This window comes from Bufo bufo, chromosome 3 (genome assembly GCF_905171765.1).
Source record: "Bufo bufo chromosome 3, aBufBuf1.1, whole genome shotgun sequence".
NCBI classification, from domain to species: Eukaryota; Metazoa; Chordata; class Amphibia; order Anura; family Bufonidae; genus Bufo; species Bufo bufo.
Window position 1 is genome coordinate 563,646,414 of NC_053391.1, and position 26,659 is coordinate 563,673,072.

The 26,659-nt window shown below is 44.9% G+C and overlaps 1 protein-coding gene across 1 annotated transcript in view; it reads right to left on the reverse strand.

Moving 5' to 3' along the window:
• Nucleotides 1-18,246: 18,246 nt before the first annotated feature.
• Nucleotides 18,247-26,659, reverse strand: part of ERBB3 (erb-b2 receptor tyrosine kinase 3) — a 91,430-nt gene continuing 83,017 nt past the window's right edge. The window contains exons 25-28 of the mRNA XM_040425574.1: nt 24,643-24,819; nt 22,762-22,833; nt 22,348-22,615; nt 18,247-20,120 (exon numbers count right to left, since the gene is read on the reverse strand). Coding sequence (XP_040281508.1) covers nt 19,543-20,120; nt 22,348-22,615; nt 22,762-22,833; nt 24,643-24,819 — 1,095 coding nt within the window. The 3' untranslated portion in view covers nt 18,247-19,542. The remainder of the gene's footprint in view (nt 20,121-22,347; nt 22,616-22,761; nt 22,834-24,642; nt 24,820-26,659) is intronic.

Here is a 26,659-nt window from a genome sequence, read left to right on the forward strand (position 1 = left end):
TTGAACCCGGGGGGAGCAGACCCAAGTCCGCCAACTACTTCACAAACAGCGGAAGATGTTTTCCGCCAAACCGGGTTATACTCACCTAACCACTCACCCCGTAGAAACCCCCGGTCAGACGCCCGTGCATCAGCCAGCCTATCACATCCCTTAAGCAGTCAGGGAAGGGATGCGAGCCGAGATCCAGGATATGCTGGACCTAGGAGTAATTGAAGACTCCAAAAGTCCCTGGGCCTCCCCCGTAGTCTTGGTGCCCAAGAAGGACGGATCCACACGCTTCTGCGTGGACTATCGTCAGTTAAACGACAAGACTGTGACTGACGCCTACCCTATGCCCCGAGTAGATTGGGGTAGTAATCTACCCGACTACGATAGATTTATGCAAGGGATACTGGCAGATCCCACTGGCGCCGGAGGCCATCCCGAAGTCGGCCTTCCCCACCCCATTTGGCCTTTACCAGTTAGGTGATACCATTCGGGATGAAGAACGCCCCAGCTACATTTCAGAGGAAGGTCTACCGACTCCTAGAGGGACTCCAGGAGTTCTCTTGCGCCTGGCCCTGCAACCTCATAACTTTACTATTCACTATCGGCCAGGCAAACAGAACGGGAATGCTGATGGGCTGTCCCGCCAGACGGAATTGGTGTCTACTCCCTGAGTACCTACTTTCCCCGACACCCCCAAGTCAACCCGATTGGGGTCGAGCCGGGTCTGCCGAGACTGGTGCTACGTATGAGGAGATATCCTCCTGAGAGAGACGCGAGTACCCAGGGACGTTTTGCCGCAGTTTCATGGAGCCCTGGGCGGGCTACAAGTTTCCACCTGACCCGCTGGTCCGCCGGAGAAGAGTGCCAGCCAATCAGCAGGAGAGCTACGGTTGTTTACTTTTGAACTGTCCAATCCCTGAGATGCTGCTCTCCAGGACTAAGCTGATTGGTCGGCCACGCACAGCTCGAGTTCCAGCGCCATATTCGAATCCGGCGGACTAACACGATTAAGCCCATGGAACTGCTCCTCGGATCGGAGACAAGCCACGCACCGGTGTATTTCGCTCGACGATTGCATTGGTCCCCTAGCTCCTATCCAAGCGCTATTTTCCACAAGTGTTCCCCATCCCCAGAGCTATCTGGGGATATATATTGTGTCAAAGGATAATGTGTGTAACCATGTAAAAAGTGTCCTGTTTGTATGGGCACCCTGTAGTCTGATAGAGAAGGTGAGTCAAACTAATCTTATCCCTATCTCCCAGACACAGCGGCTCCATGGCTGTGTCCCATTGTTCTGTCCCTGGGACCCCTGTGGAGTCCAGGTGTATATGAGGCCTGGTGCAGGCACTGTTAATAAAATCCGTCTGATTCACTCTTAACTAAGTTTCGGCTAGTTATTGGGTGGGCTATCGTATACTGGAGGGTTTCAAGGTGCAGGAAGGAGCTGTGCGAAGGGTACTCAGCCGGGTACCAGCGGCTTCGTAACAGGTACAGTTTAAGTGGTGACCACAGAGAAAGACGCATTAAGACAGTTGTCCATGCAAAAAATTCAATTGAGAATCTGTCTCACTTGCTAGTCGATGGTAGGGTTATGTTTGCTTAACCATGGTAAGCCCAAAACCATAGGAGCAGGCAGACCCTCCAACACATAACACGAGACAGATTCCTGATGGAAATCACCCACTCTTAAATGGATGTCATTTACCACCTGCGACAGGCATTTTTTGTTAAGAGGTACAGAATCAATTGCAAAGACAGAAATGCTTCTCTCTAGTGCACTAGTAGTTAACCCATGAGTATGAACAAACTGTCCATCAATCAGGTTGACTCCAGCCCCACTGTCGATAAATACCTTGATTTCCACAGTTTTGGACTCTAGCGCCACCTCAGCAGACAGGAGAAGTCAGGTACTACCAGTAAGTGACAAAAATACGTTTTCTTGCTCCCCACCCACACCACCAATAGTAATTTGGGGATTAAGCGTTTTGTTTTTTTTGTTTACACCTTGACGCTGAATGTACGGACAAATATTCACAAAATGTCCCTTCTTACCACAACAAAAAAATACTCCCTTCATATGACCAGAGCTCTTACCAGCAGTCCCAGGAGTAGCACCCTCAACTGCATAGGCTCTGAGCATCTGCTCCGCCTTGCTCAGTCTGTTCACTTTTATTTACTAGCCAAAGGTGTAAAAGGGGCTGGCCCAAGACAAGGATACAGGAAGTGATGACATACATATACAAACGGAAAATACAAATGTGATAGCACTCTACATCCAGCATTTCTCCATGACATACAGGAAGTGATGACATAGGAAGACAAGACAAGCTAATAATTAGCGCCACTCACATCATTGGTTGATTGCACACGTTCCGGGCTGCCTCACTTCCGGATGTTGGAACGCAAATGCGTTCCAGAAGAAAGTTTCCGGTGGCACCACACTACTGTTCCCGGGCTGCTTCTCTTCCTGCTGTTGAAACGCACATGCGCTCCAACAGATCAGCTCCGGTCCCTCAGGGAAAGCGGTGATATGCATCTATCCCCCGATCCTGTAACCGGATATAGGTGCTCCCAGTTCCGATCCCCGGAACGCACATGCGTTCCAAAGCACAACTTTCGGTCCGGCTCAGGTTCCTATGTTAGGATCATTAGCCGGGATACATCCTCACTTCCGGTCCCCTGGAGCGCATGTGCATTCCAACAGCATGAAGAGAAGCAGCCCGGGAACAGTAGTGTGGTGCCACCGGAAACCGGAAACTTTCTTCTGGAACGCATTTGCGTTCCAACATCCGGAAGTGAGGCAGCCCGGAACGTGTGCAATCAACCAATGATGTGAGTGGCGCTAATTATTAGAGGTTTAAATGCACCTGCAGTGGGCTAGCAGATCGCCTACCAGGGGGAGTCCAAAACGGAGGGAGGCCTGCAGAACGTAAGTTGCACTTGCTACAACCCCTGATTAGAGGGATATAGGAGTTTCTAGTAAGCACTTATGTTATCCTTGTCTCTTAATTATAGCGTGGGTTCATTGGGACCCTTTCATGGCAGGACGGCCGGAACGTCATTTGATCCACCATATCTAACTGGGGCATACTGTATCTTCTAATTGTAAGTGCGCAGTATGCCATATTGACTTTAAGTTTTATCTATGCTGGGAGTCTTTTACTGATTTGGGCACATGATCATTTTGTCCTATAGGGCGGGGGAAACAACTTTCTCCTCAAACAAGGGTGTATCCTATCCTGCAACTGTAAGTGTGCAATACACTATTTTGAATTGAGTATACATGTGTTGGAAATTCCATTGATTAGGGCATATGATTATTCTGTCCAACAGAACGGGGAATACACCTCTTTCTGGCCTCCCGGATCTGGACTACAGCACTTAGATCATAGCCACCACATCTACACCCGGCGCAGGCGCATTGAGAAGGGGGACGCTCGCTCGGCGCTCCCTCCTCAATGCGCCTGCGCCGGGTGTAGATGTGACGTCATCGGCGCAGGCGTATTGAGGGTGGAGCGGCCGAGCGAGCGTCCGCCTCTCAGTGCGCCTGCGCCGACTGAAGACAGGTACGGCGCAGGCGCCAGATTTTGAATGCAGACAGGTCCAGCAGAGAAAGATCCCGTCCGCTGGCCCTGTCAATCAACATGCGGAGGGGGCGTCTTTAGGATAGGAGGATGCGGCTGCTACCAGCAAGTAGCCGCCCAACTTGCTGGTAGCAAGGTAATTTGCATATTTTAAAAGTACGTTTTTAACATAATCTGCTGAACCAAAATTATTAATTACAGTATGTATGCATAAATTGCAGTATAGGGATTAAAAGTAACCAAAAAAAAAAAACTGTTTAGTGGGGTGACAGAAGCCCTTTAAAGGCATATCATTAAAATTGTGTTTTTAGCGGTTACTTTTCTGCTGGAACTTGATATATACTTTGTATACCCCATTATTTATGTAAATAGATTCTGCTGGAATTAAAGTAGAATTTACACAATTCCCTGAACCAAATGAAATTGTCACTACCCCCAGAAAATCTGTCCGGGAGGGCAACCTTAGGTTCAGGGCAGGCCTGGTACCCAGGAGGTCAGCTACCTCCAAAGACAGTCCCTGCAGCTGTTCGACCAGTACAGACATAGGATCCATAGCTGCACTGACCTGAACGAAATGGCGGTTTTTGTGGCGGTTGATAATGTCACGTGTGGGGGGGGGAAACTCCACACTGAACACAGGAGGGAAGGGGAACAGTAACTGGGCCTGGAAACTAGGGAAGAAACAGGTCACTTCCTAGACAACCCTAATCCGGGCCCTGACTACCTATCAATATAAATAGACCTAGGCCCTGATTTCCCTATAAGTCCCTGGAATAAGTATAGGACCAGAGACAACCCATTCCTCCCCAGATGGATGAATGGAAGTCTCTGTCTCAGGCCCAGATACAACAACAGGGAATATAACAAATACAAATGCGACACTTAACTTCTGTAGAGATGGAAGAACAGGAACACCAGAGAGGATCTCACACCAGCTCAGCCAAACCCAAATGAAGCTATTAACCACATAGTCAGAAGGGTGGGGTGAGACTATAAAGGGTAGAAGTGATGACCACTGAGCAACAGCTAAGAAAAGGGAAGTGGTCATTAACCCTATAAACACTGAATCAAGAGAAATCAAGGAGGCTGTTAGATCCCACCATGCTCAGCCAATCTTCTTGATTTCCTGACATCAGTCACCTGAGGGACTGTGACAATCACCCTTTATCTTCGGGTAGTTGGCCGTTTGATTGTCTGGCAAGTCGAAATACACCCGCTGGGACTCTGATGCCAGGAAAGGAGCGACAAACTCAGCCCACTGGTCTCGGGGCAGCTTTTCCCTGGTTGCCACTTTCTCGTACATCGCCAGGTAGGTTTCGATGTCGTCTGCAAGTGTCATCTTAGGGATTGCTGCATGAACTGCTTTCCAGGCATCATGGATGCTTGGGGTTGCTCCTGCTGTCTGCAAAGCCATCACGTTTTGTAGCAGCAACTGGTTGGTCTCTTGCTGCTACTTATTAGCCTCCCGTTTGTGCAGGTTGGTCTCTCGCTGCTGCAAATTAGCCTCCATGAGGGCCTTCACAACAGCCTCCATTTTGTCGTGGGGCACAGGTTGAAATACAGCTGATTTGATGTATGACATACAACTGTGCCCAAAAATGCAAACCCAAAAATATATCGGCGTTCACGACAGCCTCACTGCGCTTGCCCGTATCCTCCACCAATTGTGGGGATTCGCTCTGGTAGTTAGGACTAGCCAGGGCCGGATTAACGTAGGGGCGGATGGAGCTGCAGCTCCAGGCCCCTGCATGAAAATAGGCCCAGCAGCCCGCATACAGGGCCGGACTGGCACGGCCCGTTAGGCCGGTAGCCTTGACTGCTGCACGGCCGGCCGTGCCGACAGCGAGGAGGCTCCTTGACTGGTGCAGTATTACACAGAGGGACTGACAGAGAGAGGAGCCCATCCCCCGGCCCCGCCCCCAACAGCAGGCTCCAGCACGGACATTGCCCGGAGCCTGACTCCTCCCACACATGTGACTGATCACATGATCATGACATCACGGAAGGTCCTTCAGCCTGCTAGCTGCTGCTTGTGCAGAGCTGTCATCCGGCTGTTCAGGGCTGTGTATCAGGTAGGACTCGGAGGCTGAGTACAGAGTACAGTCATAGCACACATCCCCTATAACAGTGCATCATCCATAGGTCCCCCATAACAGTGCCATCCACAGATCCCCATAACAGTGCCATCCACAGATCCCCATAACAGTGCCATCCACAGATCCCCATAACAGTGCCATCCACAGATCCCCATAACAGTGCCATCCACAGATCCCCATAACAGTGCCATCCACAGATCCCCATAACAGTGCCATCCACAGATCCCCATAACAGTGTCATCCACAGATCCCCATAACAGTGTCATCCACAGATCCCCATAACAGTGTCATCCACAGATCACCATAACAGTGTCATCCACAGATCCCCATAACAGTGTCATCCACAGATCCCCATAACAGTGTCATCCACAGATCCCCATAACAGTGTCATCCACAGATCCCCATAACAGTGCCATCCACAGATCCCCATAACAGTGCCATCCACAGATCCCCATAACAGTGTCATCCATAGATCCCCTCCATAACAGCATGATCTACAGATCCCCCATAACAGTGCCAACCACAGATCCTTCATAACAGTGCCATCCACAGATCCTGTATAACAGTGCCATCCGCAGATCCTTCATAACAGTGCCATCCGCAGATCCCCCATAACAGTGCAGGGGTGTGGAAATTTTAAAAAAAACTACTTGTCGAAGGACTAAAGCGGGGGCTCGATCTACTTGTTCCTCATGACAACCTACTTGTCCTGATACAAAAAATAATTTTAAATCAAAACCTTATTTCAATGCACCGCCACGCTTTCTTATGCAGGGATGGGTGGCTGGCTTGCGTTCCAGCCTTTGTGGTGTGAAATGACTAAGTTTAGGCCTCGTTCACACCAGATGATTCTGTCCAGAATGCCTACATCGCGGCCGGCTCACTATGTTGTGGGGCAGGAGGGGGCGTGACAATCCATTGAAGTGAATGGCACCGTAGCCACAGGCGCAGGCGATCGGATGCACGGGATCGCAAGGCACAATTATGCCTGAGGTCCGATCACAAGGCTGCTTGCAGCATTTTGTTTTGACTGGACCGCAGACATAATGTGCCTTGCGATCCTGTGCAGCCAATCGCATTGCAGCCGTTGGGCATGGTTATGGTGCCAATCACTTCAACAGACCACTACGCCCCCTCCTGCCTCACAATATAGTTAGCCGGCCGCAATGCGGTGCAGGGCATTCTGGACAGAATCAGGCCGGAACGCACTGCCTGGTGTGAACGAGGCCTTAATGTGATCACAGCAATTAGTTTAGTGCACACTCTTGCTAATCTTAGCACATTACTACCCGTACCTCTAGGTGGTTTAGGCAAACTAGCTGCTGATGTGGCATGGAAAGGACCCCCCTCACCTTCCCAGTTTGACAACACATGCAGAAAGGGGGTCCTCTGAGGGGTGCTGGCAGAGGTGAAAGTTCTATCAATGCCCCTGGCTCTGTAACGGCTCTGTCACTGCTCCTCCCCCAGAACCTTTCATTGCTCCACCCCTCCAGCTCTGTAATTTCTTCTTCCCCACGCTGTCACTACACCACGCCCCCCCCTTCCCACTCTGTCACCGCGGCTGCGTCACTGCTCTTAGAGATGGGAAGTTCGGATCTTTTTCATGAATCAGATCTTCGGTTCACTTGCTGAGGCTACTTTCACACTAGCGTTCAGAGCGGATCCGTCTGATGTTTCATCAGACGGATCCGCTCCTATAATGCAGACGTTTGCATCCGTTCAGAACGGATCCGTCTGCATTATAACTTAGAAAAATTTCTAAGTCTAAAAGTAGCCTGAGCAGATCTGTTCAGACTTTACATTAAAAGTCAATGGGGGACAGATCCGCTTGAAGATTGAGCCATATGGTGTCATCTTCAAGCGGATCCGCCCCCATTGACTTACATTGTAAGTCTGGACAGATCCGCTCGCCTCCGCACGGCCAGGCAGACACCCGAACGCTGCAAGCAGCGTTCAGGTGTCCGCTCACTGAGCGGAGCGGAGGCTGAGCGCTGGCAGACTGATGCATTCTCAGCGGATCCGCCTCCACTGAGAATGCATTAGGGCTGGACAGCTGCGTTCAGGACCGCTCGTGAGCCCCTTCAAACGGAGCTCACGAGCGGAGCTCCGAACGCAGGTGTAAAAGTAGCCTGAGTCGGCTCTCAAGTGAACCGAAGGTCAGGAGGGACTGGCTCCTGGCAAACACAGCTCTGCTGCAGTGAATGCCGTGGAGCAGACTGTGATGTAGTGGCTATAGTTATTGCAGGGACTCAGATAATTGTCTGAGAGTTTATTAGTTAAAAGAATAGTGTCACTGAGTCCCTACCAGGCTTCCTGCTCTGCTACACTGCTGCATGCACCCTGTACACACACAGCTCTGCTACATGCTATACTAGCTCTGCTACATGCTACACACAGCTCTGCTACATGCTACACACAGCTCTGCTACATGCTCCCCCCCCCCCCCCATGGGGGTTCTACAAAAGAGCTATTGTGGGGCAAAATTCATATTCGTGTTTTAAAATGAATGCTTTCGCCTTTTATAAACAAGTAAATAAGGACACAATGCTGTGGGGCTGGTGTGCAACTTTTTCCAGGGCTGGTTTTTATCCCCAGTCCGGCCCTGTCCGCATAGGCCGCCTCGCTGAGGTTGCCTGGCGGCCGCCCCGCAAACCTTTAGTAGGACCGAACCGTGCTGACTGTCAGATGATTATACATGTCATTCAGGAGCATGGAAAAGCTGGGTGATGATTTTTTTTACCTAGCTTTTCCATGCTCCTGAATTGCATATCTGCTTATAGGCATATATATCTTTATAATAGCTGAGCCTGATCTATTATAAACAGATATGCCATTCAGGAGCATGGAAAAGCTAAGTGAGAAATAGTCACCTAGCTCTTCAATGCTCCTGAGTGGTATATCTGCTTATAATAGATCAGCTATTATAAACAGATATGCCTATAGGCAGATTTGCCATTCAGGAGCATAGCATGGAAAGGTAAGGTGAGAAATAGTCACCTAGCTTTTCCATGCTCCTGAATGGCAGATCTGCATATAATAACTTGGCTATTATAAACATGTATGCATATAAGCAGATATGCCATTCAGGAGCATGGAAAAGCTAGGTGACTATTTCTTGCCTACCTATCTTTTCCAAGCTCCTCAATGGCATATCTGCTTATCATAGATTAGCTTTTATAAACACATATGCCATTCAGGAGCATGGAAAAGCTAGACGTGAATAGCTTTTTCATGCTCCTGAATGACATATCCAGCAGCACTAGTTAACTCCTTGGGGGGTGGCTATACATAATACAGCCATCTTTATAGATGGCTGTATATTTAAACTGTGGCCAGAGATGTACACTTAGGATAAGTTCACACAGCAGATTTTTCACACGCAAACCCGTGCGTAAATCTGCTTCAAAATTACTCATGAACTTTAGTCCAATAGACTTGAATGGGATTACGCAGACCCGTTCACACTTCAAACTTTATGCATGCGTATTTTCACATGTGTAATTTTGCGTAAATTCACACTTTATTTGTGCTATAAAAAGTTGCTCTGCGTTGCGTTTTCATTTTCTATAAAAAGGCCCATTAAAATCTTCTGCACCAGGCCCATGATGCTCTTAATCCGGCCCTGGGACTAGCGGATGCAGTATAGAGGCAAAATACACAGTTCATGAATTAAACAGCGGTGTTTATTCACACATTGGTGTATAACAAAATGCAGATAAGGTGTATCACAAAACGCAGGTGGCTTGGTGTTTGTCCACACACAAGGAAAGTCCATAAACAATAAAAGTCACCTTTTCTCCTGGGTGTTAATTCACACCCTATTAGCAGTTCAGCCTCATCAATTCCATAAGCGGCCTGTTTGCCTTTAGAGGGGCCTGAGTCCTCCAGTCCGGCTCAAACCTCAAATCCCAGCACAGCCCTCAGTTCACAGCGCACAGACTCCTGAGCTCCACTGTCAGAGGGAGGTAAATTCACACCTGGCAGTGCTGGCTGGTTTTTATGCCTGGCAAAACCCGGCCTGGAACATGGGGGAGTAGTCACCCACCCAGCACTTTGACTACTCCCAGTAAGAGCCGTCCCGGATCAGCTATGACAGCCATGCTAAATCTCAAAGTGTCAATTAGCAATAGCTGCTGCTGACACATAAAATGCCGGCTCTTACTTCACCGAGGCCAGGAACCTCGGTGACACATACCTTCCATCCAGGATGATTCCAGGTACCTTCTTACACTACTAAGACAATACCCTCTTTTATATCTGATTTTGCCGATGTATTTTCTGAGAGTGGATGCCAGGATTTACCCTCGAACGGGAATATGATTGTCCTATCAACCTTATTCCCGGAGCAAAGTTGGCAAAATCTAGATTGCATAACCTTTCTGGACCTGAAAGACTGGCCATGAGAGAGTATATTGCTGAGAGTTTAGCTAAAGGACACATAAGACCTTTCAAATCTCCGGTGGCAGCAGGGTTATTTTTTGTTAAAAATAAGAACGGAGGTCTTCGGCCATGTCTGGATTTCCGTGAACTCAATCGGATTACTGTCCGTGATCCTTACCCTCTTCCTTTGATTCCCGATTTGTTTAACCAGATTGTTGGTGCCAAGGTGTTCTCCAAGTTGGACTTAAGGGGGGCATATAATCTGGTTAGGATCAAGAAAGGGGATGAATGGAAGATGGCTTTTAATACTGATGAGGGGCACTTTGAGAACCTGGTCATGCCTTTTGGGTTGACCAATGCTCCTGCGGTTTTCCAGCATTTTGTGAATGACATTTTTCATCACCTTATGGGAAGGTTTGTAGTCATGTATTTGGATGACACAACTAATTTATTCTCCAGACGTGGAGATACATCAGGATCATCTTAGACAGGTGTTACAGATCCTAAGAGATAATAAATTGTACGCAAAATTAGAGAAGTGTGTTTTTGCTGTACACGAAGTGCAGTTTTTGGGCTACCTGCTGTTATCTTCAGGTTTTCGAATGGATCCAGAGAAAGTCCGTGCTGTATTGGACTGGGATCGATGCGAAAATCTGAAGGCTCTTATGCGGTTTTTGGGGTTCACCAACTATTACCGAAAATGTATTCAGAACTATTCGACAATAGTAAAACCCTTAACCTAAGAAAGGGACAGATGTTTCAGTGTGGTCTGATTCGGCGTTGCAAGCCTTTTCTGCGATTAAGGAGTGCTTCGCTTCCGCCCCTATATTTATGCAGCCGGATGTATCACAATCTTTCATTGTGGAAGTGGACGCTTCCGAGGTGGGGGTAGGAGCAATTTTATTGCAGGGCCCGTCACCTGGTAAATGGCGTCCATGTGCCTTTTTCTCTAAAAAAAACTCTCTACCGCAGAGAGAAATTATGATGTGGAGAACAGAGAGTTACTGGCCATTAAGTTGGCTTTTGAGGAGTGGCGTCATTGATTGGAAGGGGCAATTCATCAGATCAGGGTGTTCACAGGTCACAAAAATCTGGCTTACCTGGAGTCGGCTAAACGACTATACCCGAGGCAGGCCAGATGGTCTTTGTTTTTCACCAGATTCAATTTCACTGTCACCTATCATCCTGGGGTTAAGGTATAACTGTCATATTATTTTTTTTTTATTTGCTAGTTTATTAGATCTAGGCATGTATACCTGAATTAGTCTGTAAATGATTGTCAAAAGATCTGTAATTACCTTATAATACCAGATTTTATTAATGTCCCCTGTCACTTTTCACTGCTCCCTTAAAAGACAGTTGCTATGGCTTGTCTGTTTCTGGCTAAGAAGACAGGAAGACGGAGGGGCGGTCCTTCACACTGCATGCCTGTATTAGGCTTTAGAGTGAGGAGGCGTGTCTCTCAGTAATCTAATCTGATTGGCTAGCAAGGAGCTTCTGGCTACAGCAAGTGTGTATGGGAAGTTAGGGAAAGCAGTTTTGGCCTCAGAGAACTGGCAGAGGAGCCATCTTGAGTAGATCCTCATATTGTAAATGTTTAAACAGCCGTAACTAAGGGAAAAACTCAAGGAAAACAGTGGTATGTGAAGAAACTAAAGATTGCTTTATGCATAATGCTGCAGCAGCAGTAACATATGCTCAAATAGATTTTTTTGATGAAAAAATGACAGTTACCTTTTAAGAACATCAAGGCAGATGCGTTGTCACATAGTTTTCCTGGAGGTGGTGATTTAGAAAATCCGAGTCCTATACTGTCAGAAGAGGTGATGATATCCGCTCTTTACCCTGACCTAGAAGTGAAGGTGTTAGAGACCCAGGGAGATGCACCAGATTCTTGTCCCTCTGGGAAACTGCCAATCGGAATTGCGTCACAAGGTGTTTGAGGAACATCACTGTACGGTTCTTATGGGACACCCGGAGAGCAGATCCACTGCTGGCCTTATCTCTAGTAGATTCTGGAGGCCGGGGTTGTGTAAGTGTATTAAGGACTATGTGTCAACCTGTAGTACCTGTGCACGTGCTAAAGTGACACATACTCGGCCTTCCGGATCTCTACTTCTGCTGCCCATCCCGTCCAGACCATGGATTCACTTATCCATGGATTTTATCACTGATCTACCTAATTCTTCAGGAAAGACAGTTATTCTGGTGGTGGTTGATCGCTTTAGTAAAATGGTGCACTTTATAGCATTGTGAAACTCCATGGCATTCCCTCTGACGTGGCCTCGGATCGTGGGACTCAGTTTGTTTCCAGATTCTGGAAAGCGTTCTGTACTCGACTGGGGGTACAACTGTCCTTTTCTTCAGCTTTTCATCTTCAGTCGAACGGACAGACGAACTGCACTAATCAGAGTCTGGAGACTTACTTGAGATGTTTTGTCTCTGAGAACGAGGAGGAGTGGTCTTCGTTTTTGTCTTTGGCAGAGTTTGCCTTAAATAATCGTAGACAGAAATCCACTGGGAAGTTGCTGTTTTTTGGGGCATATGGGTTTCACCCGCAGTTTGGCACATTTTCTGGTTCAGATACTTCTGGTATCCCTGAGAAGGAACGTTTTTCGTCATCATTGTCATCTATATGGCGGAAAATACAAGATAACTTGATGAATATGGGCAACAAGTATAAACGTGTGAGTAAAAGGAAATGTATGAACGGTCCGGACCTAAGAGTGGGTGACTCTGTGTGGCTGTCCACAAAAAACATTGAGTTGAAGGTACCTTCTTGGAAGTTGGGTCCAAGATTTATTGGTCCATATAAGATCACTGCCATTATTAATCCTGTAGCTTTTTATCTTGAACTCCCTCAGTCCCTGAAAATTCATAATGTGTTAAATTAATCTTTGTTGAAGAGATAAGTTGAACCTTTGGAGCCGTCTTCCTTGCCACCCGCTCCTGTCATGGTGGACGGTAATTTGGAATTTCAGATCGCCAAGATAATTGACTCTTGAGTTCTCTGTAGATCTCTTCAGTATCTTGTTCACTGGAAGGGTTATGGACCGGAGGAGAGACATCCCATACAGTATAACCTCTCCTTGTGGCTGCCCCATACAGTATAATGTCTCCTTCTTGCTCCCCACACACAGTATAATGTCTCCTTGTGTTTTTTTCTTTTAAACGGGTATTTATCGCGATATATATTGTTATCGCGATAAATTTCTTAACATCGTTATCGTCTGAATATTTTTGATATCGCCCAACCCTATTGTCCATTTTCCTTCCGTAGTTTTCAGGCCTGATTCTGTGTTCCCCCTATAAGCGTGACAGGAAGGCATTGGAAGCTGGAGGAGCAAGGGTCACAGGGTGGCTTGGGTGTGCTCTCGGTGCACTTAACAGCTAATTTGCATATGAATCAAAAGTACTTCTCCAGAAGTAAGCAATGGATTGCTAAGTGGAATATATTATTGCATTAAGCTGAGCTAGCCCTACAAGGTATTGTTTCTGTTTTAACAGTGAATTTCATGGTGATGGTTTGCCTTTAACCCTTTCCCGACATCCACTATACATGTACAGTGGATGTTGGGTTTTTAAAGATAGCGACGACTTCAGAGTAAGCCGAGCACTAAGCCACCAAGTACCTGCTGTTTCACATAGGCTGATGCTTTTTCTGTAGTGTGCAAGCACGCCCTCTGCTGCTGGATTGCAGGGTGGTCGTAACCATGGAAACGAGCAGTGTATAATGTGATAGAAAAATGAATCCAGCTGGGAAAGGAAGCAATATGGATTATAACAATACATTAATAAGTGTCTTATATTAACTTTATCTACTTGACAAATTGCACTTGCTGAAGTGAGACAACCCCTTTAACTCCTTCTTTTAGCGATCTCAGTGCTTGGAGAGAGCTTTAATATGTCGCTATGATATATCAAAAGTTTATGTAAGGCTACTTTCACACTCGCGTTTGGTTCGGATCCGTCATGCATTTGCATAGACAGATCCGCACCAGATAATACAACCGTCTGCATCCGCTCAGAACGGATCCGTTTGTATTATCTTTAACATAGGCAAGACGGATCCGTCTTGAACACCATTGAAAGTCAATGGAGGACGGATCAGTTTTCTATTGTGCCAGATTGTGTCAGAGAAAACGGATCCGTCCCCATTGACTTACATTGTGTGTCAGAACGAATCCGTTTGACTCAGTTTCGTCAGACGGACACCAAAACGCTGCAAACAGAATGGAGACTGAACTGATGCAAACTGAAGCATTCCGAGCGGATCCTTCTCCATTCAGAATTCATTAGCATGCAAACTGATCCCTTTTGGAGCGCTTGTGAGAGCCCTGAACGGATCTCACAAATGGAAAGCCAAAACGCCAGTGTGAAAAAAGCCTAAAGTGTAGCTATTAGTTATTCATTTTTATAGTGGATTTGAAACATGTATACCCAGGAAACCTTGATCTGAAACACGTGAAGCCCAATGTATGTATGGAAGGATCTATACCCAATCTATATTACTGGTATATTGGTCAAAAACACTCTGACAGCCGTCTTCTGTATAAAAAGACATTTTATTTGATACATTTCCTTTATACATTAAATGACTCAGAGGTGAGCAGATGAGACTAGTTACACGTGTGATCCCTGCTGTACATTTCCCTTTATAATCCATCAGGAACAAAGCGGCCTGTAACCCAAAGCAAGCAGTCTTCATGTTTCAATTTCCAGTGCAATTTAGAAAAAAACTAAAACTGACCTCTGGTTACAAAGGACAACAAGGTCCCTTTAGTCTGACGGCTCTTTGAGACCCTTGGAGTATGCACCAAATGTAAAAGTTACAATTCTCATTACTGTTTCAGTGGTACAAAAATAATGTACAAAAATAGACTCTGGATAACAATGTTCATACAAATGTACAAAACCAACTGACTGTATCCACAGAAAGGTGCAAACGTTAGCAGATGCCACAACTAAACACAACATTTTATGGAGCAAACCTGTCATGGCCACAAGAACGCAGTTTAAAATATACAGTATAGCACTAAGAAATGGACTGTTTTCGTGACGGTGGCCATTGTGTGTAAATGACAGGATCCTTATAAAGATGTTTATGCAGCATACAGTATCCACCATTACATTATTACACACTTAAGCTGGCCGGACACATTCATTAAAGGGGTTGTCCCTTGAAAAATATTCAACAGTTTTCAAACCAGCACCTGGATCTGAATACTTTTGTAATTGCATGTAATTAAAATTTTTGTATAGCCACTGAGTTAGGCCTCATTCACACATACGTGGACCCCGGTCCGTGAAAACCCATCCTGCCGAGTGCACGGCGTCATTGGTTGCTTTGATGCCGTGCACTTTGTGCCGCCGCTGTACAGTAATATACTCGTATAGATCATACGAGCGTATTACTGTACAGTGGTGGCGGCACGAAGCGCACTGTGTCATAGGAACCACGCCATGCGCTCGTGCACTTAGCAGGACTGCAGGCTGGGTTTTCACGGACCGTGGTCCACGTATGTGTGAATGAGGCCTTATTCACTGAAATCTATCTGTATAGCGCCACCTGCTGTTTGCCCGTTATTTAAATTCTCCACCCAGCTCACTGAGGTTGACATACATGCTCAATTCCACCCTTCAACTGCCACCAGCTGCGGCAGAAAGGACATGCCACCTGAGAAAGTGCACGCCGCCCCCCCAGAACTGTCAGATTGAAATAAGTAATTGGTAATTGGAGCAACGAATAGGGAGATCTCTGGATCCATGTGAGGTACAGGGCTGGTTCTAGCTTTCTTAGAAAGAGATTGTCATTTACTATAGGATGTCTGATTTTCTTTCATCATGGGACAACCTCTTTAATGTGAGCTGAAGATGCTGATTTTGGCAGGACCTCCTGCTTCTCCTCCCAAAACCAACTGGATTTCAACATGCCCGATCCTCTCATTTGCAACGGAGATCAGCAGTTCTCTTAAGGTGTCTGGCAGCAGCTTACTCGCTTCTACTATTGCTTACACATGCACATTTTGTGTGTGTAAGGGGAGGTCAAAAGCAATAGCTGTCAGATGACAAAACCTGACAGCTATCTCATGTGTGCGGCCAGCCTTAGGCCTTGTTCACCCTTCAGTGTTTGGTCAGTCATTTGTGAGCCAAAACCAGAGGCGAAGCTTATACAAAGATAAGGTATAAGGGAAAGACCTGCACCTGTCTGTGGCTTTGACCCGCACCTGGTTTTGGCTCACAATAACTGATGTAAATCACTGACCAAACACTGAAGTGTGAACGAGGCCTTAGTCAATGCCATGGAGGAGATGGCACCATTCAGTTTATTCTGCGTGTTCAAATACAGTACATACTTTTCTTGTAAAAAGAAAAAACACAAAAGACAATGTTATCAGTAGGTTTACACTTCATACTCCAAATCCATCTCAGTGGAAAATCCACATTGTCATCGAACGAATACAGCTCCAGCAATGGCTAAAGTCAGAAACACGGCTTGTGCTGTAGCATATGATCAGTGCTAGCCACAGCCAGAAGTTCATGTCAGGACCCCCAGTCTGCTCTTTGTAGGTTTCCCTCCCGCACACTGAGATGCATCCAAACGATTGCAGTAGTTCTGATGATTGGCACGTGCCAAGGAAGGAGTGGGCATAGGGAGCTTTAATTGATATGTAGGAAACTTATTTACATCAAGGACAAAAGACAAATGAGCTTCTGGGAATATCTATGTCCTAAAACCTGTGTTATTCTGTCCAAATGACAGTGTCAGTGAAACAAAATGGTGAAAGACATTATTAATAAGCGCTGAAGTCACATATAACAAAACGACAGAAAAAAAAATCTGCATTGTGCCGCCGGTGTGTGAACCCCTTACTATAACTCCATATGTAATGTAACCATTCTGCATGGAAGGCAAAATGAGTCTTCAGTGGACAAACTGTCGCTGTCAATGTTGTTCTATGGAAGGCTAGGGAAGCAATGGTAGTGGATGGAGATTTGGTCATACCCATCCATGTGCATTGTGCAGCAGTTTGGAGCATGCTCCAGGTGTGGTATCTCTTCTGTACAATATGAATAGTGGACACCACAAGATGTGGTTTCAGTTCTAGGAATATGTCTTTAAAGGACCGGCCATCTTTAGTCCAGGGTCATTTTAATTTAAAGGGCATCTGTCAGCAGATTTGTATCTACGAAACTGGCTGATCTGTTACATGTGCACTTGGCAGCTGAAGGCATCGGTGTTGGTCTCATGTTCATATGTGCCCGCATTGCTGAGAAAAATGAAGTTTTAATATATACAAATGAGCCTCTAGGAGCAACGGGGGCGTTACCATTACACCTAGAGGCTCAGCTCTCTCTTAAACTGCCACGTCCTCTCCACTTTAATTGACAGGACCAGGCAGTGATAACATCGTAATGCCTGGTCCTGTCAATCAAAGTACAGAGGGTGCGGCAGTTGCAGAGAGACCAGAGCCTCTAGGTGTAATGGCAACGCCCCCGTTGCTCCTAGAGGATCATTTGCATATAATAAACCATCATGTTTCTCAGCAATGCGAGCACATATGAACATGGGACCAACACAGATGTCTTCAGCTGCCAAGCGCACATGTAACAGGTCAGTAAGTTTTATAGGTATAAATCTGCTGACAGATGTCCTTTAATCTACATATGGTATATTAGAGGTGGTCTGTGAAAATAATTGTTTTATTTCTGACAGCATATGACAGTTACACTGAAAATTTTCTAAATATTCAGCATTGGCTGGTTCTCTGTAATTAGACCATCTCCATCTACAGGTGAAACTCGAAAAATTTGAATATTGTGCAAAGTTCATTTATTTCAGTAATGCAACTTAAAAGGTGAAACTAACATATGAGATAGACTCATTACATGCAAAGCGAGATATTTCAAGCCTTTATTTGGTATAATTTGGATGATTATGGCTTACAGCTTATGAAGCCCCAAAGTCACAATTTTGAGGTCCCCTTTGCTCGGGGGGTATGGATGAATTAGCTGACTAGAGTGTGACACTTTGAGCCTAGAATATTGAACCTTTTCACAAAATTCTAATTTTAAGCTGCATTAATGCAATTCCTTTTAATTTGCATTACTGAAATAAATGGAAATTTGCACAATATTCTAAATTTTCGAGTTTCACCTGTATATGTAATATGGCAGTGCAGTATTATAATGAATAGTTTTTTTTGGCTATTAGAGGTACCCACTTGGAAATTTGCATACAATCCAGTACTGAGAATAGTAAGTACTTCAAAGATCATGAGTATGAAGGTTACCCAAGGGTATATCCAGGTGAGTGGGAATGTAGTGGAGATACGCAAAGCTGCACTGTGGGTAAAACTTATACACTGTGTTATGCCTACTGCAGGGCCTAAAGTGGGGGCTCATGACACGAATTGAGGAACACCAAAGACTGACATCGACAACACAGCTCTTTGCTACACTTCAATGTCATTACTATTTCTTATGCAGAATCCCTTGTCACTTGCGTCAAAATGATTTATATTGCAGTTTATACCTATTCTATAATTCAGCTCGACCAATGTTTGATTTGTTCATATGAGGCAATATTTCATTCATCATTAGCATGAACATGTAATATCTGTAATCCTAGAAAGAAGTGGCATGAGCAAAGGAGTACAATTGAGTGCAATTATGAGATGCTACTTTTCTCATTTATACGTTTTACTTAGCAGATAGCGGTGATATTTTTAAGTACTCTTGTTCTAACCTTCATGACTTTAAAGCGTCACTGAGCTTTCAACAAACTTTGCAGTAACCAATAGTTCAGTAGATGAGGAATAACACTCTGTGCTTGCTGAATATCTCGTTGTGCGTGCTGGCCTCCATCCACTGCACACACACAAAGTAGAGGAAAATCTCCTTCCTGTCTCACAGTCACTCAGAAGCAGCCCCAGGAGAATGGAGCACTTCTTCTGAGCTATAAGCTTCTTATGTTGCTGTGCAGTCCTGCTCCTCTTTGTGTGTCTCCTCAGTTCCTCCACACTCCTCCCCCTCCCCTCTCCATAGACTTACATTGACATGTGTAATATGACAGATGATCCTGTCCTGGACAGGAAAAGGGAATTTTTGAAAATGAAAAGCAATTAGCAGGGGGGTAGCAGCTGGTACACAGCTGATAAGAGGAGGAAAACTAGACCTTTCTCACTGAACTGATAAAATATTACTTTTCTTGTGGTTCCATGTACTATTGAGTTATGCAAAATTGTGTGAAAAGTTAGTGACTATTTAAGCTCCTGGAATCGCTTAGGAATAGCCACTGCTGTATAGCATGACATATGTAAAAATCTTCCCTATCCACTTTTGTTCCAGTAGCCATTAATGGTACACGACTGCAGATATTAGCATTTGGTTCAATGACTACAGTATATTCCTGTACCCATCTTCAGAAGCAGAAGGTACGTATCACAATGGTATTCTATTTGAGTGCATTGCCCAGCACTTTAGGATTTTTTTTATGTCCGTTGCAGGTCACTCTTAACAAACAGACGGCTATGCCAGTAGTCCGGGTTATCAAATGCACAGTCTTTTACCTCCAGTTCTCGCAGAGGTTGAATGTAACCTCTTTGTAAAGCCTCTCTGTGGCATGTTTGTGGAACCACTGTGGGTTTGCTCAAGGACTTTGGCTGGCTTGTAATTAACTTCATGTCCTCGTAGCCCTGTTTGTCATCCGAATTGCTGTCCTTTCTGATTTTGCTACTTCGGTTCATGTAGGTGTACTCTGTACCTTCATCTTCGCCTTCATCAACTAGTTCTTGGCTCTGACTGCATCTCCCCTTTTCATTCATATACTCATAGTCCTCCTTGTTTTCATATTCGTAATAATTATCTGTACTGTCCTGCCGTGTACAGCTTATGCCATCTTTGTTTCCATCCCCTACTCCTCGAATGTCCATATACTCGTACTCCAACCTCTCTGACAGATGCCTCTTCCTGTTCATATACTCATATTCCTCATCATCCTCTTCATTGGTCTTGCACGGGGTTATCGATCTAGATCCTTGGGACTTCAGTGTTCCATCCTCTGATAGATCTGTGCAAGAATGTGAAGAGGTATGCATGAATGTGTGAATTTCTATTCTATTATACAGAACAATTAGTGCAAATGCTCAGAAAATTCTTCACAGGCAGATAGTTTTCTCTTTATTCAAGTACTCTAAGGCAGCAGTATACATGCAGGATGAAGGTACTTGCTATTTTGCAATAATTTTGTAATGCTCTGTTCACATCACAATTGGGGTATACTTTGTAAGTGTTCCCCAACATATACCTCTGACACATGCCACTGTGTAGACATATACAGTGGAAATTGACAACCTTTATATGTGTACTGCATATTATACATTTTTTTCTGTCACCTACTGTACAGTAAAGCTCAGTTTGCCCTGCTTAGGCTACTTTCTCACTAGCGTTTTTCCTGGATCCGGCAGGTCTCAGCAAAACTGCTTCTGTTACTTATGATACAACCGTCTGCATCCGTTATGAACGGATCTGATTGTATTATCTGTAACACAGCCAAGACGGATCCGTCATGAACTCCACTGAAAGTCAAAGGGGGACGAATCCGTTTTCTATTGTGTTAGATTGTGTCTGAGAAAATGGATCCGTCCCCATTGTGGGTCATGACGTTTTGCTCCGCATCCCAGGATGGAAAGCAAACCGCAGCATGCTGCGGTTTGCTCTCCATTATGAGAACGGAAAGCATTTTAGAGCATTCCATTCTGTTCAGTTATGTTTTGTCCCCATTGACAATGAAAGGGGACAAAACGGAAGCATTTATTTCCGGTATTGAGAGCCTATGACGGATCTCAATACCGGAAAATATTAAAGCTAGTGTGAAAGTAGCCTTACTTTTATAGTAAAAAAAGAGACATGCCCGCGAATCCCATTCAACACCCTTTTGACCTCAGTTAAGTCAATTTGGTCCTATTCCTGCATTGGCTACATATGACAAATGAGTTTGCATGACAAGAAGAGAACAGGGCCTTGGGCCAACATTCCTGATCCAGCATAGGGCACAAAAATGCTCCATGTTATCCTATATAGTTAGAGGCAGATCCATAATTTTAGTTACATTTAAAAACATTTCCAAGTTGGTATTATTGCCCCTTGCCATTCTATAAATATCAGCGCTTTCATTTGAGAAGATGATTTTTTACTGTCCTTGCCTTCCCCATCTCTGTATACATAGCGCCCAATAAGCACTGTGTATACAGATCAGTAAGCAGTAATACCACCTCCTGCTCTGTCCTAAGTGATCATGTCATCACTGGGCAGACGATCATTTGATCACTGGGTCAGCTGCTGACTCAGATCAGCTGTGCAGTGCATATCAGGAGATGCTGTAGTTCTCAGATACTATAGCTATGAAATGTAATGTTAAAATGCCCTCAAAGTATTGTGTATTACCTTATAAAAAGACAAATAAAATAAGAATTTAAAAAATACCACCACTAGCCCACATTGCAGATTCTAGCCCTGCCCCGGTGACCATAAACTATATATCCGCTATATATCAAAACAACTGAAACTGAAAGGGAATGCTAAAAAAAATATATTGTATTTGCGCACCAGGTATAAAAAATACTAAAATAAAAAAAGAAGCCCCATGTATTATATCATATAACTGAACATTGATAACGTTATGGCGATCAAAGCCACATGAGGTAAAATAAACTGAAATGTGTCTGGTCAGAGAAGGGGGTGGTTAAAGTTATATGCCCATGGTTACATACAGAACATACAGCCTGAACCAGACTAGAGCCTTTTGGCAAAATGTTATGTTCTAGATCAGTGGCTCAAAGCCATTTTTTTCATTGCACTTGCACTGGCCTTAGATCACATGTCAGGGATGCCCAGCCTGCGGTCCTCCAGGGATGCCTGGACAGCCTACAGCTATTGGTACACAGCATTGTGGGAGTTGTAGTTTTACAACAGCTGGAGAGCCACAGGTTGGGCACCCCTGCATTAGATCATCATCAGCTGAAGGCTATTTCTTCTGAACATCTGCTGCCCCCATAAGCATGCACGGTTGTCTCTTGAAAGCTTGCATGCATACATCGAAGGAGCGGAATTTAGATGCTGCCAGAAGTGTCTGTCCCCTCCAGACACCTCTGGCAGAAAGGGAACAAGGAATCAGCATGTTGAAATCCCCCCCAACATTGGGAACTGTGAGGCTACCCTCATACACATTAGATCATTAGCAGGTTTGGGCACCAGTGGTGGTATCTACCACGGCTGTGGATTAGATATATACATACCTCCCTGGCTAAGCTCAGGCATAATGTACTCGCTGTCAGTATCTGGGGTGCCAGCAAGTAAACTTTCCCTTTGGGAGCGATAAGCGCTGTCTAAACGTGAGCGAGGGCTACGGCCCAGGCTTTCAAATCCAAATGATATTTCCTCTGCCGTTTCCATGTCAGATAGAGTACAACAGCCCTCGGAGGACTCTGACACTGTGCGGCCCACAGAGTCCTGCCTTCTCCTGGTCGCACGTCTAGGGCTTGGATCGGCACGGTGGGTTGAACTCTGGAAACAAAGGGAAATTGTCAAATTCAATGCACACAAAAATCAACATTTGTTAATTCTTCAGAACTTATGGCAAGAAGCAAATCAGTAGAAATAAAAAGAGTAACACACCATCTATAAGATTTTTTTCTCCAGTATGTAGTTACCTTCTTGTTGATGGTACCAGTGCTCTGGTTCATAGGGAGATATCCAGCGAGTGAACTCTGCACACTCTGACTCTAAAATACAAACGGCAAAACATATAGTCACCTACAATAAGCAAATAATCTGCACCACAGAATCCACTCTTCAGACGATTTATCCTTGTATTATGTACCAATGTGACATGAAAATAATAACTGGTTAACATATCGATCAATAAAGGGTCTGTTCACAACATGTTCTGTGCTCCATTTAAAGGGGTTTTCCGGTTGTTTAATATTGATGATCTATGCTCAGAATAGGTCGTCAGTATTAAATACCCCTGCCGACCATTGCATAGCAGCTGTGCTTGGTATTGCAGCTCAGGTCCATTCACTTAAATGGGACTGAGCTGCGCCTCGGTCATATGATTAAGGGTCCATTCACACGTCCGTTGTTTCTTTCCTGATCTGTTCCGTTTTTTGCGGAACAGATCTGGACCAGATCTGGACCCATTCATTTTCAATGGGTCCTGAAAAAAAATCAGACATTGAGCTGTCCGATTTTTTTCAGGACCCATTGAAAATGAATAGGTCCAGATCTGGTCCGCAAAAAACGGAACAGATCAGGAAAGAAACAACGGACGTGTGAATGGACCCTAACATGATGGTCTAGAAACAATGAGCGTCACAGTTTCTTCAAACAGCTGATCATCAGGAGTGCCAGGAGTTGGACCCCCACGATCAGATATTGATGACCTATCCTGAGTTTAGGTCTTCAATATTAAACACCTGGAAAACCCCTTTAATAGCACCTGACGTGATACGTTTTCCCAATAAAGACATTCTGAATATGGCAGCTTACAGCAGAAAAGTAAGCACAGTTTGTGTCTACATAGCTTCTCTGGGTATGCAGCTTTCTGTGCATCCACAGCCACTGTTCCTAAGATCTGCTGTTCACCACACCACCTTTCAACAATTCAGGGAACCAGTTTAAGGGGTGTTCCAGGGAGATGTGAAAAAAACAGGCCACCTTCACCTTCATACCCCACCGCTTCTGTTCCAAAACTGCTCTGGTTCCCGCTGCTCTACACATCCTGTCCCTGCTCAACATGGTGGAAATGCTTGGAAAGACCCACTCTATTGCTTCTGGGGTAGAAAGTGCAGAGCAGCAGGGACTGGAGCAGCTTCAGGACGGCAGCGGCGGAGAATCAGTGAAGGTGAGTAATGCCTCTTTGTTATTTTGAACATGTCCTGACACTTTTTTATTTACACTTTAGCCATTTTTTCAGATGTTTAAATTATGAAAAAATAAAATGTCCATATTTTTTCTTTTATAATTAAATATCAGTGCAATATATCTCAGCCATTTGTATACAGATCATACATGATAGTGATCTAATAGCTGCTAGTCATTAGTACGGTGATTTGCATATAAAGGATGCTGGGAGGATGCAGATCATGTCCTCCCAGCATCCTCCTCTCCCCAAGATGACAATTGTGGGTCAATGGTGGTCATGAGTTTCCATGTCAATGTCTGAATGCAGGAAAGATGCTTCCTTCATTCGGGTCTTAGTGCCAAACACCACATTAACTTTGAGAGCTGTGCGGAGTTCTTTTTGTGACAGAGCACTGATCATTTCAGACCCTGTCACTTCAGTGGCAGTCCAATCTCTTTAATGGCAGAGGCTATACAGTGTGATCTGCTCTTGATGCATAGGGCACCATCAACTAGGACATAGATCAATAGACTGGGAAGGAGGTAGCAAATAAAGCCATAACTATAGTTAATGTATGAAAACGGAGGCACCTCTGAATAAAAGCATACAACAGAAATAGCAGAAAAAGACCAAATCATCCATAGGAAATGTTCACCAATGGCTGGAGTTTTGTTAGTGAAAACCTTACTCTAGTATAGTCTATTCTCGGTCGGGATGCATAGACAGTGCTTGGAGTTTTCGGATGTGGTCCCATATCTTCATCTTCTTCTGTTCCTAAATCAGTATCAATCTCCTCCACTTCTTCTTTATCACTCAGTTGTGGTGTTTCCCCAAGGAGAGGTTCTTGGGTAGCGTCACTGTCTCTCTGTATATCAGAAAAGCAGGAAAAAAAACTTAAGGACTTCTCACATTTTTATTTTTTTAAACTAAGTACCTTTACAAGAGGGGTACGCTCCACTGATGCAGCTAAAACCTTTTTTTTTTTCAAACGCCCCTCTGCTGCCCTGCTGTGCCCCCATTTGTTTTTTTGTGCCCTGTATGCTAATATATAGCATTGGTACAGGGAGGAGAGATACCAGTGCTTCTCAGTGGGTGTCTCCTTCTCCCTGGCTGTGGCATGGTCCAATCGCAGCGGACCAAATCAGAGCCAGTGAGAAGGGCTGCTGCGATTGGACTGAACATAATAAAGAACCTCTGTCAGTGTAATCAACCCTATTAAACCAGACATACTGACTGGTAGGGTTGACCATGCTGATTAAAACTATACCTTCCTTTTGTCTGTATGCTAAACAGCTGCAGAGATAACTGTGTTTTTATTCATATACAGATAAGCACGTTGGAGCACCAAGTGGAAGGGCTGAATCCTTGGAGCACCGTTTTTATAACACCCCCTGTGCTCAGCACTCTCCCTTCCCCTTGATTGACAGGGCTAGACATCAGCATGCTGAGGGCATAGCTGTATCCTAGCACATCCATATCATATACAATACTTACTTTAGCCTTACCATGTTGAGAATAGAGGTTTTCTATCTTAGAAAGCTAATACATGTTACTAGTTTAGTCACAGGCACAACATATGATTATAAAGCCACCAGTGATATGTATTACCTTTCTTAGTATACAGTGGGATGCGAAAGTTTGGACAACCTTGTTAATCGACATGATTTTCCTGTATAAATCGTTGGTTGTTACGATAAAAAATGTCAGTTAAATATATCATATAGGAGACACACACAGTGATATTTGAGAAGTGAAATTAAGTTTATTGGATTTACAGAAAGTGTGCTATAATTGTTTAAACAAAATTAGGCAGGTGCATAAATTTGGGCACTGTTGTCATTTTATTGATTCCAAAGCCTTTAGAACTAATTATTGGAACTCAAATTGGCTTGGTAAGCTCAGTGACCCCTGACCTACATACACAGGTGAATCCAATTATGAGAAAGAGTATTTTAGGGGGTCAATTGTAAGTTTCCCTCCTCTTTTAATTTTCTCTGAAGAGTAGCAACATGGGGGTCTCAAAACAACTCTCAAATGACCTGAAGACAAAGATTGTTCACCATCATGGTTTAGGGGAAGGATACAGAAAGCTGTCTCAGAGATTTCCCCTGTCTGTTTCCACAGTTAGGAACATATTGAGGAAATGGAAGACCACAGGCTCAGTTCAAGCTAAGGCTCGAAGTGGCAGACCAAGAAAAATCTCGGATAGACAGAAGCGATGAATGGTGAGAACAGTCAGAGTCAACCCACAGACCAGCACCAAAGACCTACAACATCATCTTGCTGCAGATGGAGTCACTGTGCATCGTTCAACCATTCGGCGCACTTTACACAAGGAGATGCTGTATGTGAGAGTGATGCAGAGGAAGCCTTTTCTCCGCCCACAGCACAAAAAGTGCCGCTTGAGGTGGGCTAAAGCACATTTGGACAAGCCAGCTTCATTTTGGAATAAGGTGCTGTGGACTGATGAAACTAAAAATTTTGTTATTTGGCCCTAACAAGGGGCGTTATGCATGGAGGAAAAAGAACACAGCATTCCAAGAAAAACACCTGCTACCTACAGTAAAATATGGTGGTGGTTCCATCATGCTGTGGGGCTGTGTGGCCAGTGGGACGCATGGATTCCACTCAGTATCAGCAGATTCTGGAGACCAATGTCCAGGAATCAGTGACAAAGCTGAAGCTGCGCCGGGACTGGATCTTTC